The 16,158-nt window shown below is 37.7% G+C and overlaps 1 protein-coding gene across 2 annotated transcripts in view; it reads right to left on the bottom strand.

The window, feature by feature from the left end:
- BBS9 (Bardet-Biedl syndrome 9) overlaps positions 1–16,158 on the bottom strand; it is a 447,702-nt gene that overhangs the window by 424,912 nt on the left and 6,632 nt on the right. For both annotated transcript variants that reach the window (XR_009520638.1, XM_060020706.1), the window contains exons 4-6: positions 14,910–15,032; positions 7,917–8,067; positions 4,933–4,997 (exon numbers count right to left, since the gene is read on the bottom strand). Coding sequence is in view for 1 of the 2 variants with exons in the window: in XM_060020706.1 (XP_059876689.1) it covers positions 4,933–4,997; positions 7,917–8,067; positions 14,910–15,021 (328 nt within the window). In the remaining variant the exon portion in view is untranslated. The remainder of the gene's footprint in view (positions 1–4,932; positions 4,998–7,916; positions 8,068–14,909; positions 15,033–16,158) is intronic.

Raw genomic sequence — 16,158 nt, 5'->3', positions numbered from 1 at the left:
GATTCCAAATGTAACATTTTCCATTAAGAAGCATCTTTGTCATTCATTCAAAAATGCAAAAGTTAAAAGAAAAACTTAAAATATCACAAAGCAAATGAAATAGTCCCAAACTGCATAATATTAGATGATTAAAACAATCTAAATATAGGGGCTTCCCTGGTGGCACAGTGGTTAAGAATCTGCCTGCCAATGCAAGGGACACAGGTTTGAGCCCTGGCCTGGGAAGATCCCACATGCCGTGGAACAACGAAGCCCGTGTGCCACAACTACTGAGCCTGTGCTCTAGAGCCCACAAGCCACAACTACTGAGCCCATGTGCCACAACTACTGAAGAAAGCCTGCACGCAGTAACGAAGTCCCAAAACAGCCAAAAATAAAAATAATAATAATAAATAAATAAATTTATTTTTTAAAAATCTAAATATATGTTTGTATGTATGTATGTATGTATATACATATTTATACATGTGCATTTATTTGTTTGTTTTTTGTCCAGAGGGATTCACCAATGTACATGGAGGTTGTAAGAACAGAAGTATTTCTACTTCCACTTTACAACTGAGGCACCTTAAATTTAAAAAAAATTCAATAAATTTCCCCCAAAATCACATAGCTGATAAAGGACACAGTACTCAAACTAGGTCTTCAGAGCCATCACTATATATACTGGTACCTGGTTGTCCATCATTTAACAACTTTCAGGGAACCTAGTAAGCCAATGACAATTTCCAAAATTAAAAAAAAAAAAAAGCAGCATCAAAAATATGTTATTTCCTGGGGAGGGATGAATTGGGAGTTTGGGGTTAGCAGATGCAAACTTTTATATATAGAATGGATAAACAACAAGGTCCTACTGCATAGCACAGGGAACTATATTCAATATCCTGTGATAAACCATAATGGAAAAGAATATAAAAAAGAATGTGTGTGTATATATATAAATATGGATAACTGAATCACTTTGCTGTACAGCAGAAATTAACACAACATTGTAAATAAACTATACTTCAGTATAATATATATATGTTATTTTCACCTCCACCTTTCTCTCCCTGGCTTTCTCTTCCTCATTTGGAAGGTGGAGGGTTGAAAGAGAAAAACTAACAGGCAAGGATTTCTTGGAGGACAACCACTTCTACTCAGATCTATGCCCCTGAAAATGCTAACGACCAAAATACTAACATACCAATAGAGTAAAAAAACAAAGAGAAAGACTCAAATTTGCCAGCTAACCCTGATAGGAGATGAAAGCTTTCTGGAACCTAAATGGTAGTAAAATCAGTAAGGTCCAGAGAAACTGGTGGTAATCACAACCATACCAGCCACACGGGCAAAAGCAAAAAAAAAAACTCTAAAAACATAACTCACAGCATTGACCTAAGGACAGTTCTAGCCTCTAAGAAACCAGAAAAAAAAAAAAAATCCAAGAAACTTTTGGTTTGTCCCTACTGAAATTCCAAATTTCATTCTGCACCTAAAACCAGATGGACCCCTCCGAGTAAGGAATGCACTTATGCATGCCTGCTAGCCAAAAGGTCAGTGAACACAAGGGTCAGCAGTCAATATTTAAACACACTTCCATGAAATGACATTAGAATTTATGTCTTGAAAAAGCTGCAAATGCATTGGTAAGTTTTTAAATTTCAGGTGATAGCACTTTAAAATGTAATAGTGCACCTATGGAGAACAAAAGACAATTTATCTTCCTTCAATACTAACTTGGAATAAAGGTAGTACCTGAAAATCTAAAAATTCTGATAACTTGTTTTCTACAGAAGCATTGATGACATAAGATTAAAATTACTTACAAAGGTTTTGTCCTTGAATATACAGACTGAATACAGTAAATGTATATCTATAATAATAGTCTATATATAGCTAAAGTTAATATAAAGTTTCATCAATTAGAAAGTAAATGGATATTAGAACATTTATGCTGATGGTCTTATTTAAACAAGATGTAATTTAAACAAAATAATTCTCTGGACAATCAAAGGTCACCTTGAACACAGGTTTTGGTGTAATTTTACATAACTGCTGAGAAATCTAATGATGTTAAATGAAATAAAAGCCATTACAGAGTAAGTTAAAAGGTTCATTGTATTAAATAACCAAATTAGATTATATAACCCTGTCAAAAGTAAAGAGACATCTTTTTGCCCTCTCACGGCAAATATTAAAATTCTATAAATATGTCAAATGCTTAGTAAGTACAAAATTTTTGGAAAAGAATATTTAAAAGAACATAATCAGTATGGCTTAAGCTCACACATCTGTAACCATTTACTCAGAAACTGAGGCCCATCAGGAAGGAATCTGAGATGCCATGTGATGCTTTTCCTTTACCAGAGTATGATAAGATGGGCTAAGTTCAGGTCAGCAAGACCCTGCTGTTTCTCTATATTAAGCCTGCATTTAATGACATATCACCCCCCCCCAAAAAAAAAACATCAGCACACTAGTCTCTGATTATTAAGAGTTGTTTGCTATATCCCGGAGGTCTCCTCTAATTTGCCTCAAATATTTTTTAGGAGCACTTTAGCGCATAAAAGAAAACAAAAAACATTTGGGGAGGGGGCAGTCAGGGTTAAGGATGTCAAGTTCAGCTAACACTTTTCATCTGCTGACACCAGTGGTTTCACTTAAACTAGAAAGTGTTTATGCTTCCCCTGTTATAGTAAAAGCTAGGTAAAAGTTCAGTCTGGTACCTCAAGAAACATATTCAAGAGAACAAAAACATTAACTTCTCTGCTTCTCAATTTAAGCCAAGCCAGGAAAAATATACGAATTGTCAGGCTACGAATATCATAGGAAGCTGAAGAAATGAGAGACAGAGAAGGAAAATGAGGTGGAGTGTAAGGGAATGTAGTTTGGACAACTCCTCATCCCCAGAGAATACAAAGCTTGTAAATGAATAGAAAGAATAAAAGAGCAATAAAATCGCCATTCCTGTGACAAATAACTTTCATTTTCAACACTAAGTTGAAGGACGATACCAATGTCCCATAAACAAGTTGTGACCAAACATGCCAGTTTCTTTCACTAGCCTTTTTTGATAAACACACATTTCATCCCTAGCCTATGCCCTACACCCCAGTGGAGCTCTATAGACTTCTGGCTTTCTGAGCCATCATTCAAACGGGACCAGAGAAGGCCAAGAGTCTAACCTAATTTCTAGATTTTAGGATGTGTCCCTCTCCTGCCCTCTTAGAGCCCCCATGGAGCCTCTAGAAGGGACCAGTACCCCAAGCAGTATTCAAGAGTTACTGTGGGCAAGTTCTCCTCCTCCATACCTGTTAATAAAATATCACTCGAAGTTAACAGGCTTATGATGGAAAACAGAGGAACAACTAGATGCCTGCAATAAAGTAGCCTATATCATACCTTCTCCATTTACTCTGGAACACTAAATATCTGCCCTACCACTAGGAGGAACAACATCTTTTACCATGAAACCAATAAGAGTATTTAGCAATGACAGTAAGAGGTACTTTACCAGGCCTCTGATATAGAGTGGAAATGGAAAAGAAAATGATAGTGGTAACAGGGAAGGAAAAGAAGAAAGAAGAAAATAACATACAGAGAGTAATAAATAGCCACTACCAATTGCCTCAGCATTACCTAGAAATAAGTTCATTCATTCATTCAACAAGTATGCCTACCACACACCATATATCAAGGCTGCCTTCAAAATCTAATAGATCTTTGCCCCAAAAAGAGATGGCCTAAGAATATCCAGCTCTGGAACTTCCCTGGTGGTGCAGTGGTTGGGAATCCGCCTGCCAATGCAGGGGACATGGGTTCGAGCCCTGGTCGGGGAGGATCCCACATGCTACAGGGCAACTAAGCTCGTGCACCACAACTACTGAGCCTGCGCGCTAGAGCCCGCAAGCCACAACTACTGAGCCCACGCACCACAACTACTGAAGCCCCTGCATAGAGCCTGTGCTCCGCAACAAGAGAAGCCACCACAATGGGAATCCACGCACCGCAACAAAGAGCAGACCCCGCTCACCACAACTGGAGAAAGCCCACACACAGCAACGAAGACCAAAGCAGCCAAAAATAAAATAAATAAATTTATTTAAAAAAAATATATCCAGGTCAGTGACAGTAAATATGAATCATGACTCAAATTGAAAGCAAAATACAGAGAAAGCCCAAATCAAGAAAATGAGTGTGAGAAATCCAAATCCTAGAAGCTAATATTTACAGCAAATTCCAAGAGTATCTTTTGTATAAGCAATAGGTCCACAGACACTCAGCTTTATTGTATCCGTTAAAAGATTCCCCCATATTGCACGTCATAAAAATAACTGTCAACTTGGACTAAAATTTATCTAATAACTGAAACAAAATTTGTAAGTTATCTTTTCATATTTAATAAGGGCCAAAATGCTGAAACCAAAACGCAATTAACTTTCATACTTGTACCCACAGTACCATGTCAGGGAATGAAACCTAATTAAGTCTCAAATAAATGCCTTAAGGTCTGGTTGAGTAAAGACAGCCAAAAGCCAAGAAATTGGAACTGTAAAGGGAAATACTTGAGGTTCACCAAAGAAAATGTACTTTAAACCACCATGACTCAGCATGTAATGAATTTTGCTGTTGCTGTTGAACATTTCTTAAGACTCAAGTGTCCTAAGTACCCAGAATTGGCCTCTATTAGTCATAGGCAATCCTGCACACAATTCCTCAGAGGAAGGAGATTCCAAGGAACCCTCTACAGTGATAGAAATTTAAGTATGCATGGAAATAGCAGACCAAGAAAATGTAATAGCCTTTGTACCTGAAAGAATAAATGAACAATGGGAAAATGCTAACCGAGATAAGAAAACCTTCAACTGAGTCAATATTAACTATTCTTACATAATATTAAGAAGTCCAGATTTTAGTACAAATTCTACATTAGAAAAAAATGTTTCTTACCTGAGACAGAGTAGACACACAGTTTTCTAGAATGCAACACAGCCAAATGAAGCATTTCAGTACCTCTGAAAAACAGGGAAAGTTTTAAAAGTTTAAATACTAGCTTCAGATGTAACCCAAAAAATGACAAAATGATTTTAAAATGAGATTTTAACCATAACCTATCATGAGTGAACTAAATAATTCACTAGATAACATTCAAAGCTAAAAAATAAATTGAACAACAAGCAACCAGTTTGGCAATATCAGAGGCCCAAGGACTCTGCCTCAAGGAGCTGCCTTCACACTGAAGCCAAGGGAGTCTCCCAGCAAAAGTCATATCAGAGGCGTCTTCAGGAGTGCTCTCCCACAATAAGGAGATCCACGTGGGACTTCCCTGGCAGTTCAGTGGTTAAGACTTCGTGTTTCCACTGCAGTGGGTGTGGGTACGATCCCTGGTTAGGGAGCTAAGATCCCGCAAGCCACAGGGTGTGTGTGGAGGGGGAGGCCCACGCTTTGGTCCTGGCTTGAGCAAGTCACTTACACTCTCTAAGCCTATTTCCCCTTTTGGAAAATAAGAGGTTTAAATTAAATGAAATAAAAATCATGTGAAAGCACCTTGTAAAGTATAAAGCACTACAGAATGGCAAAAGGCATATATCACATGGAGGTCTGAAATTATACTAAAGGTATTGAAAATATTTCAGTTTGGTCTAAATCTCCAATAGAAATAAACAGCCACTGTCACCACTACACTCCAGCCCCTATCAAGTGGTTTCCAGAGACAAGGCACAATCTAGAAATCCCAAATTCAAAGTCTTCAAGGGTCAAGTCAGAAGATATAAGTGAATAAAGGGTGTAAATGGCTGTGATCAATTGGAGACTAGGGCCAGACTAAAGGAGGCAACGACTACTCAGCTCTGGGCTTGTGGCCAGATCTCCACATTCTTTTTCAAGAAAAGCCAGAATGCAGGGATTTTATGTGAAAATTTCTCGTTCCTAAATGTTGGCAATTCGTTTAAATTTAAAACTAATCTGAAAGCAGGCCTCAGATGTTCGACCTCTGATGCAAACTCTGTTCTAAACTGAAAGAACTATAATTGAAGTCTGAAGACCCGGATTGGGATCTTGTCTCGGCACTTTGATATTTCTGTGATCATTTAATCTTTCAGAGTGTGAGTTTCTCATTTATAAAACAAGAATTATATTAGATAATACCTGCAAAACATTGTTACAGTGAATATATACTCACCAACTCACTCTACTACCAGAAAATGAAAATATACACAACTATCACATAATCAAGACCGCCTTCAAAGATTTTTATATGTACCCTGTAATACTCAAAACAATTTTTCCATCATGCACAGCAAAAGGACATGATGTCATGGAAAGACAGTAAATAATGGAGTCAGACAGACCTGGGCCTGAATGCTGGCTGTGTAACCTAAAGCTCTGAGCTCTAGCCAGTTTCCTTATCTCTAAACGCAGATCACATCTTACAGATAAGATTAATGAGATAGTACTAGTCAATTAATACTAGTACAGTATCATTAATGTTCACCTCCTCCCTTCCAACAAGTGATCGCATAGGTGAAAGCCACACTACTGTGTAGAATGATTGTGACAGCATTCCACTTTTTAAAAAATGAAAAGGTAAAAATGCGTTTTAGAGGCAAGAATTCTTTTGTCTCCTTACTTTATAAATCCATCATGTTTAATATGTGCTAGGTACACAGTGGGCACCTAATCATCATCAGCTTTTAGATGGAGTAGATATTTACCAGCCATGTCAATCATAAAATCCTGATCCAGCCTGTCACAGGGCATAAAAGTCCCATCTCATGTCCTGGCCTATAGCATCCACGAAGCAGCTTCCCATCAGAATGAATCGTGTTACCAGAAGAGGGTTAATGCTCAGGAGCAGTCTTTCAGGTTTTTCAAGTAGGAGTCAGGGCCCTGAACAAGTGGAACCTGGGGCCAACAAATCACGATGTGCAACTGGAGTGAGCCAAAATCCAGAGCTCAGGGCACTCCCAGACTTAAGACAGCAAAAGGGCGCTCAAAAAGAGAAGGTACGGGAAAACAAGGCCACCTCTGTCTACATAACACTTCACAATAGATACTTTTATAAATGATTAAGAAATACAGGCTTAATTTTAAGAAAATTCATGTATGAAAATAAGATAAAATCAGCAATATCATCAGTAAATAAAAAGCAGATGTATTACACAAAATGCAAAATAATAAAGTGTTCTAAAATAAATTAGGTTTAAAAATAACGTAATTTGAACCAAAGACTTACTTTGTGGGGTGAGCTGTCTTCCTTTAAGAAACTAAGGACCTCTCTACCCCAAATAAGTAATTTGTTTCAAAGCTTCAAAGTTATGCACCAAATCACATAACTGCTATGATGTCTAATTTTTTTAAACAAACAGTTTGTTTAAAACTGGACAATTGGGGGCTTCCCTGGTGGCGCAGTGGTTGAGAGTCCGCCTGCCAATGCAGGGGACACGGGTTCATGCCCCGGTCTGGGAAGATCCCACATGCCGCGGAGCGGCTAGGCCCGTGAGCCATGGCTGCTGAGCCTGTGCATCCAGAGCCTGTGCTCCGCAACGGGAGAGGCCACAACAGTGAGAGGCCCACATACCGCAAAAAAAAAAAAAAAAAATGGACAATTAGTGCTTTAAGTGGTGAATACTTTCTATTTCTTTGTCTGGTTATTTTTCAAAAGCTTATCTCTTTTCCTTTAAGCTTCTGACACATCAGGCATCTTAGGTCTGTTGCTATAAAAAAGTCCTAAATTATTCTATCTTAAATGTACAGGTTTCCAAATTTTAAAATGTTCAGTACATGAGGACCACCTAGGTGACAATATACAGGAAATATATTTAATTCATAGATAGTCTTTTTTTTTTTTGAAGCATCCACAAAAGTGACATAGTAAGGGATTGACATACTCCAAGTATTAAGATAAAACACCAGAATTGGTGGGCTATACTTACGAAACAAACTTTCCTACTTCCACTTGCAGTATTGGATCTCGTAGATGCACTTCTAGAAGCAAATCTTCAGCTTGAGCTCCATCTCCTGTTTTTACAGGATGAGGATTAAAGATCCTTAGGTATCCCATAAAGCTACCCACAATTACTTTATCTGTAAAGAGATTTTTTTTAAAGATATAGAAAGAAAAAAACATTAGCAACAAAAATTTTTTAGAAATAAAATTTCCACTGTCTAAAAGAAAAATCTAAAAATTAAAAGAATCCAGTTTTGCTTCATATACAAAAACCAATCTGCCAATAGAATATGTAATTAAAGTGAACTTATCTTAATAACACATAACTTTTCAAAAATAGCTTTACATCACCAATATTCAAATGTACTAACATATTACATTTTTCTTAAGCCTTGATTTGGGGTCGTAGCCATAATTTAACACAGTCAAAGCACGCCCTTTTAACAAAGGACCATTATCAGGTTGTAAGCTGATTTTGCCATAGAGTGTCAACTCTACACCTGGTTTTGGCTGTTGAAAACACCATATTAACTCAGTGTAAAAACACTGAGTCCTCATTAGACAGAGTGCTCTGATTTACAATTTCTAGCCTTGGCTACAAAAGGAGGAAATGGTAGGATAGGTATTATGGGTTGAACTGTGTCCCCCAAAAAGATATATGTTGAAGTCCTAACCCCCAGTACCTGTGACTTTATTTGGAAACAGGGTCTTTGCAGATGTAATCAAGTTATGATGAGGTCACACTCAATTAGGTAAGTGATAGGACTCAATTAGTATCCTTATAAGAAGAGAAAACAGAGACAGGAGTGGGGAGAGGAGAATGCCATGTGAAGACATAGAAACAAGCAAGGAGAAGATGATCATGTGACCACGGAGGCAGAGATTGGAGTGATACATCTACAAGCCAAAGAATGCCTGGCACTATCAGAAACTGAAAGAGGCCAAAAAGGATCCTGGAGGCTTCAGAGGTAGCATAGTCCTGCCAACACCTTGATTTGGACTTCCAGTCTCCAGAACTGTGACAGAATAAATGTGTTGTTTTATGCCAGCCAATTTGTGGTACTTTGTTATGGCATTCCTAGGAAACTAATACTTTGGGTTGTTTGAAATCCCTGGATTAGTAGAATACATTGACTTCTTTTCTATCAGCTTAAAAGAAGGCGTTCTACACATTTATTGAGAGTTTATTAGGTGCCAGGCAATGGTCTAAGTAGCTTATATATACTAACTCATTAAATCCTCATAATAACCCTATGAGAGAGGTACTATCCTAGGAATTTCAATCCTGAATAGAGACACACATGTCATTAAGAATCTGGTGCTACTATTCAAAATACCCAAGACATGGAAACAACCTAAATGTTCATCAACAGATGAATGGATAAAGAAGATGTGGTACATATATACAATGGACTACTACTTAGCCGTAAAAAAGAATGGATTAATGCCATCTGCAGCAACATGGATGGACCTAGAGATTATCATACTAAGTGAAGACAAATACCATATGATATCACTGATATGTGGAATATAAGATATGACACAAATGAACGTATTTACAAAACAAACAGACTTGTGGTTGCCAAGGGGGAGGAGGAATGGGGGAGGGGTGAATTGGGAGTTTAGGACTAGCAGATGCAAACTATTATATATAGAATGGATAAACAACAAGGTCCTACTCTATAGCACAGGGAACAGTATTCAATACCCTGTGATAAACCATAATGGAAAAGAATATGAAAAAGAATGTATCTATATATATATATATATATATATATATATACACACACATACATACATATATATACACACATATATATACATATATACATAGCTGAATCACTTTGCTGTACAGCAGAAATTAACACAACATTGTAAATCAACTATACTTCAATTAAAAAAAAGAAATGAATCTGGTGCTAGGTGATCCGATGGCAGCCTCAGAGGTCTACAAGGTCTCTGGAAACATACTGGTTCCTATCTCTGACTAAGGCTTGGCCAAATGAACTCTTCCTGCATTCAGGAGAGCTATGTCACTCTCATTCCAATCTCTCTTTTATTTGCATTTATCATAATTGTTTCCTGTCACTTTGTGGCAAAAAAATAAAATAAGATGTTAATTGATATACAGATTAGCACCAGTGAATAAACTACAGACACCAATTCCTGCAGGGATATTTGGAAATTGGTTGTTGAGCTAAGTTGGGGCACAAAGCATTAAAACTCCTGTTCATATTCTAGGTGGGTTTACGTAGCATTGTACACAGTGACAGAACAGTTAAACAAGTTAACACCTCCAAGCATCTGGAACACTGTGCCCATTGCAGGGGACACTCTAGTGAACTGAACAGCTGCTGCCAAATGAACAGGAAGGAGGAGTGCCAAACCATACACAAGATGGCTTTTTCTAAAGGCACTGGATAATTTAAAGTCAGAGAATGATAGGTTTAAATCTCAAAATTCTCATCTCAGGGTAAAGAATAAAACTCAGGGTCTTTGGGAGCCTGCAGAATTTCTTACCTCTTTTAGCAGGGGGCTTAACCCCTAAGAATCTAGTTCAGGGATTAACTCTATAGGTTTTCAATTGCAGTGACAAACGAGTTCACAGTCTCTCCAGGTTTCTTGCATAAAAGTAAAGACATTGATCAGAAGGAATGGGACTCAACTTCAACAAAGCCCTATCCTCAGGGGTAAGAGGAAACCAGGATGGCCAAGTCCACGTGGTGACAATTGAACCCCTAGAATTAAAATGTGTATGTATGATTATTAAAATAGACAGCGGGACTATTATAGTAACCAGATCTCAGGTAACAGTCTAACTATCACAGATTACAAGCTATAATTAATTAATATGGGATCCCCAGGGATGGAACAAACAGGCAACGCATTAAGGCCCTTTATCCCAGTGATTCATTTCTTTTTATTATTGAGTAGTATTTAATTGTAACAATGTACTCTAGTGTGTTTATCAAATTAAGGCCTTTTCTGAAGTCTAAAACCAAAAGTAATCCAGGTCTATGGAAAAGAGGACTAACTCAAGCCACCATATTAGACAGTCATGGCATAGCACTGATCCCCATACTTAAGTCAATTTATAGACTGAGTCACTTGAACAAAGACAAGGTTATGTATAGACTGCTGTAACACCACCGATGCCTAATATGAAGTTTCCTCAGATTCTTCCCTATTGGACCAGTAGTCATTTATCCAAGTGTACTGAGGAAAAGTATATACCCAACCTTTATGAGAACACTTGAATATTGGCTCTAAATTACTGCTAATTCTGGAAGCCCAGGAAGATACCGTTGTTGCCAATTATGGAGACCCCATGATAAATGAACTTCCTAACCTATGATTTCTCACCCAGCATCTGAGAGCTTAAAGGAAATGTATTTCCATGGAAAACGGTAGAGTATCCACTTGGTTCTCTAACATGCAGAGTGAGGGATATTATATTGAAAGGACTATATGGAAGCCAATGGAACTCCATCTCTCCAACAGGGAGAAAACCAAAATCAATACCACTCCTAAGCCTGATTTGGGGTGGTTTCCAAAATTTAATTCCAAAACACTTAACTTTGTAATATGTGATCATTCCTATCAAAGTCCTGTTTAATAACCAGATTTGCTGATATCAAAGTCTAATTAATGGGTCTTATAGAGTTGATCAGTATAACTTAAATGGTAACTCTGAATTCTTCTGTTATTCCACAAATTATTTTTTCTTGGAGCCAACTAATACATCCCATCTGCTTGAGTACAGTTCTAAAGCTTAGTAATGCATTTTCTCCTTTCCAATGCACAGAGACCAACAGAAATGATTGGCTTTCACCTGACAGGAGCAGGAGTATACCTTTACATGTACGCCCACAATCCAATCTGCAGGAACCAGGACTACCTCACCATCTCATAAAGGCTGAATGGGGCTGAAAGAAATATGAGTGAAACCCAGGGATCCCCATGGGCCCTTCCTGTACTGTCTGGATCAGTAGTAAATGGAATTACTATAATCCTCTTTAGGCAAGCATCAGTGTTCTAGATCCCCCAGGAATGAAGAGGCCTAGACCACAGCCAGGTGACCAGTTGCAAAACAAAAGGATGTAGCTCCCAACATGACTTCTTCAAGTTGCCACACAATTTTTCCTGCTCCTTCATCTTAACTTTTGAGTTTTTCATTCTCTTCTCCTTTTCCTCAACTATTATATATTAGGTTGTGAACACGGATTGTATGTACCAATTATTCTAGAGGAAGCAGAATATTGGAACATGATCATGACCGAATGACAAACGAAAGGTGTAACACCCAGAGATCCTAGATTTGAAGAGCCAGAGCTCCCTGAAGGAGCCTCTGAAGCAGCAGGTGCATGCACTTATCTCCCATGGCAGATGGGTAAGAATATGTGTATGTTCAGTTGTACAAGGGAGAGTTGCCCCATGTAAGGTATAAGTGCTGAGAAGCTAAAAGATAAATATAAGAACTATTTTCTAGTCTGCCTTATATAATGTGTTTTTAACTCTGATTCTTGTAATAAACACTCCCTCCAGGTTATATGTTAGCATGTAATCTAAGCTGAACCATTCAGATTCTTTCAAGATTAATGAGGAATCCTTCTTCTATGAATCAAGTAAGCTTCACCTAAAGCAATTTCAAGATGCCTAATACTATCCTTTCACTCTCGGATCACTTCAGAGAAAGTAGGGAATCAACTGGCATTATTGTCTCAACTTCCCAAACTGACCTGCAAACTTCTCTTCATCTATGTCCATTCTTACCTTCTTACCTTCTATCACAGTGAAAAAAATTCTCAAACCTGTTTAAAGTTAACCCTTCCATCTGCGTACTTGATCCCACCTCCAACTGTCTTCTCTGGATCCCTGCTTTATCAATTATATCCTCTATGCTACACACTGAATTTTTCCCATTTCTTTTTACCCTACACTGTCCCCAGTCATCATTCTCCCTTCTTCCCTTCACAGCTCTTCCTTTAAAGGGCCATAAACACTCAGTTTTCCCCACCTCTAACTCCTTCACTCTCTGCAAATCTAGATTTTGTTACCATTGTGTCCATTCATCCACCCTCACCAAGGATACTAACAAACCACTTGCTGCAAAACAATATGGAAATTTAAAAATCAGTCTTCACGTCACTAAATCTTGCCTCCCAGGTATCAGCCTAACTGGTTCTCCTGCCTCTCTGCCTGCCCTTCTCAGAATCTATTACTGACTACCTGTCCCAAAGCTCCTCCCTTAATGCTCATATTCTCCAGGTTATGGTCCTAAGGTTCCTTCCCTCTTGTTCCATCTTCTCTCTCAGTGTATTTGCACCCATTCCCAGGGCTTCAAATACAACCAGCGTACTGCTCACTCCCAAATCTCTACCTCGATTCTGCCTACCAGACACTTCTGTTTCAAACAGAGCATGTCCGAAGCTGCTCTCACTAAACTTGCACTCCATAAGATCAACAGTAATAATTCTTAAACTTTAGTGTGCCACCATTCAACTTTGCAGCTTGTCAAAATGCAGATACCTAAGCCCCCGTCCAATCCATCTACCCCCCAGAGAATATGATCTTAGAAGATCTTTTACATCTGGGATAGAAAATCTTCATATATAATAATCACCCCATGATGTAGGTGGTCTAGGCTTTGAGAAATAATGATCAGTGGTTTTTTTCTATGTGGAACACACACACACAGAGAATGATTTTTGTATAGCATGCTTGGGAAAACAGAGGAAGCTGCTCACAGCTGGATGTAAATGGGGGGATGAAACATCTCAGCATATTGGTAACCCACTGGTGGCACCCCAGTGAGGAGCTCTAATAGAAATGATGAGGGAACACTATGTTATTCAGATAATCAGTAAGTATAGTTTCCAACCAAGTTGAGCTTTAAATAGTTTGGGCAGAGGTGGGTTTGAAATTGTTTCTCTCTGGCAGGTATTTTTGTGGTGTGACTCTTCTGTGCTACCAAATTATAGGGGAATCATAAATTTTAACAAACAGTTGGGCAGGAGGCAGGGTTGATAATCTTTGAAGAACAGCTCAGGACACCTTATGAATAGAAGACCTTCGCCTCTCCTATCAGTAGAAGGGCAGGGCCCAGAGTTTCCTTAGAAACAGTTTAGTAGGTGCTCAGAACAGTTTAGTGCCTCCCACTCTTCTTTGCCAATATAATTTTCTCCTTTCACTTTATCCCCCAAATTCTACTGTTTTCATTATAGGCAAGATAAATAGAATAAAGAAAAATATAAGGGGACAATGTTTATATACAATGAACAAAAGAAAAATTATTATAATAAGTTTTCTTTTTAAGAGGCCAGTGACTATCTGAATTACAAAAAAAAAGCTCATGACTATAAATCACTCAAACCAAATATAAATTTCAAGTAGCAATAATACAGAACTAAAATGTTTTAAAGACCACTTATATGATGATGCAAAGAGGAGCAAATAATATAAGAATAAAATAGAATATTGTTTCTAGTTTCAAAATATAAAAATGAAAGCAATGATTTAACAATTGTTTTCTACAAACAAATAGAGCTAACATAATTTCTCCATTCTGGTAAATGGCTTTCAGATTCTCTTTTAAAAGAATATATTTTTTCTTGCAGCTTCTACAAAAGAAAAATTTTCAAAATTCAAAATATTTTACCAGCTCTACCCTACGAAACCTGATTTTGCAACAAATAAAAACAAATTAAATGATGCCTTATAATATTTTTCTGAGTTCCAGCAAATAATATGACAGAATCAACACAAACCAGAAAAACACAAACAACAAAACATAAGTAATAACTACATTTATCAGCCTGCTACTTAAATATTACTTATAAGGAAAACTACCTTAAAAACTAGGGCATAGTCATGACAGTTCACCTAAGTTCTATAAAGTACACATTAAAAAAAAGAAGTCGTTTTTATTCCACCCCTATAAAATGCTTTGCTCCAAGATGCTTGGTCATAAGTTGTTTACCTTGTCCATTTCCAGTATTGTCAACATCAGCCAAACACAAACAGCCTTGATCAAATTCTTCTTTTTCTCCCAGAACAGTAGACCACCAATCACGGGCTTTAAATAAAGACATTTTCGTTCACTCTGAAAAGAAAGCATTTATTTATAATAAAAATCCACTTCACAAAAAAAAATCCACTTCACACCATGATTTATGAATTAATTAACTTTTTTGTTGTTGTTGTTCTGAATTAATTAACTCTTAAGGCATACACAGCAAACTAAAGTTAGACAACTTTGAGAAAAAACATTGTATTAAACTCTAATTTTTTGTATTTTGTGGACATATGTGAAACCACAAATCCAAGTGAGCGGAAACATTAATCAGATATTTTGCAATGCCATCAGAAAGTCAAGTTGAGAAATTATACATTTATGTTGAGTCAATTCTCTCTTCTGGGACATTTAGTAGACAACTGTACAAAGTAACAAACATATTCTTTGGAGGATCAAGATTCAAATTCTACCAGAATTAGTTAGCACATAATTCCTAGGCATAACACCTAATTTCCCTTCAGTTTGGTCATTAAAAAGACTGCAGCAGGGGCTTCCCTGGTGGCGCAGTGGTTGAGAGTCCGCCTGCCGATACAGGGGACACAGGTTCGTGCCCCGGTCCGGGAAGATCTCACATGCCGCGGAGCGGCTGGGCCCGTGAGCCATGGCCGTGGAGCCTGCGCGTCCGGAGCCTGTGCTCCACAACGGGAGAGGCCACAACAGTGAGAGGCCCGTATACAGCAAAAAAAAAAAAAAAGACAAGTTTAAAGAAACAAATAATGGGGGAAAAAGAAAGAAAACTCCATCTAAGACCCTCTCTTTATGCTGAAAAGGAAAGTAGTCAGGTAAAGGCAAGGTGTTGATGAAAGTGAAGGAAAAATACATAGCAGGTAAATGAACTTATCATGAGTTTTAACATGTGGGAGAGTTTCTGAAAAACATCTGCATCAGCTGTTATTAATAATGGCACTATGTAACCATACAAATTGCCAGATGACTAAACTTCCAATCTCACAGCAAGTATTCAAAAATGTAATAAACACTCCTATTATACTTTTATTGGACTTTTTTAATTTGAGAGGGAAGTAACAGTACTTAATAAGTACCATATATTCTCATTATGTACTCGAGATACATTGGAAAATTAAAATACGCCATACCATTGGACTGCCGCAATGAAGATACGTCATTCTCTTGCAGCACAGGGCAGAATACT

The sequence above is a fragment of the Delphinus delphis genome, chromosome 9 (assembly GCF_949987515.2).
Source record: "Delphinus delphis chromosome 9, mDelDel1.2, whole genome shotgun sequence".
Lineage (NCBI taxonomy): Eukaryota > Metazoa > Chordata > Mammalia > Artiodactyla > Delphinidae > Delphinus > Delphinus delphis.
This window is presented reverse-complemented; position numbering and strand designations above follow the sequence as displayed.